This window comes from Bison bison, unplaced genomic scaffold, assembly GCF_000754665.1.
Source record: "Bison bison bison isolate TAMUID 2011002044 unplaced genomic scaffold, Bison_UMD1.0 scf7180017864340, whole genome shotgun sequence".
In the NCBI taxonomy this organism is placed as follows: Eukaryota; Metazoa; Chordata; class Mammalia; order Artiodactyla; family Bovidae; genus Bison; species Bison bison.
The window spans coordinates 5224070-5224706 of NW_011494912.1; the positions used below are offsets into that span (position 1 = coordinate 5224070).

General features: G+C 64.8%; 1 protein-coding gene across 1 annotated transcript in view; it reads right to left on the reverse strand.

Moving 5' to 3' along the window:
* Nucleotides 1-6: 6 nt before the first annotated feature.
* The window catches only part of TMEM120A (transmembrane protein 120A), a gene marked incomplete at its 5' end in the record, with an annotated part of 5425 nt that continues 4794 nt past the window's right edge, over nucleotides 7-637 (reverse strand). The window contains 3 exons of the mRNA XM_010854354.1: nucleotides 7-257; nucleotides 335-403; nucleotides 479-551. Of these exons, the coding sequence (XP_010852656.1) occupies nucleotides 144-257; nucleotides 335-403; nucleotides 479-551 (256 nt within the window). The remainder of the gene's footprint in view (nucleotides 258-334; nucleotides 404-478; nucleotides 552-637) is intronic.

Below are 637 nucleotides of genomic sequence, written 5' to 3' on the forward strand. Positions count from 1 at the left end.
GCCTTCAGGGCCCACAGAGCCCACAAAACCCAGGGGAGGGCAGATGAGACCCTCTCGGACACGGGGAGCCCCCACCCCCTCCACACAGAGGTTCAGAAGCCCGTTCCGGGCCGGGGGTGCTGTTGGGCAGGGAGGGCCCAGCCTCATTCTTTCTTGCTCCCATGCAGCTGGTTGTGGAATTTCTGGTGCACGACCCGCAGGGTGGTGAAGAAATTGCCAAGGAAGAGGAGGAGGAAGGGGAAGCCGCACATGAGCACCTGGGGGAGCAATCGGGGTCAGGATGGGAGCCGGGCCAGCCCTTCCTGCATCCTCCCCAGGCGGGGGCCCGGCTCACCTGCCACTCCTTGCACTCGGGGTCCCGGGCCAGGTTGAACAACGTCAGCGCGTTAAAAAGCTGCCAGAACTGGGAGGGAGGGGGCTCTTACACACGGTCCCTGCTTGAGACAGCCAGGTGGACGGGGGCTCGGGTACAACTTACGTGTCCGAAAAAGAGGAAGGGCAGCAGGAAGGTGAGCCCCCGCCACATCCAGGACTGGAAGCCCTCTGCAGGGGCACAGCGGGGCAGAGAGGACCCGTCACTCAGAGCCCGGGCCAGAGGCAAGGACGGCAGGGTAGGGCAGCCTCGTCTGACTCAACC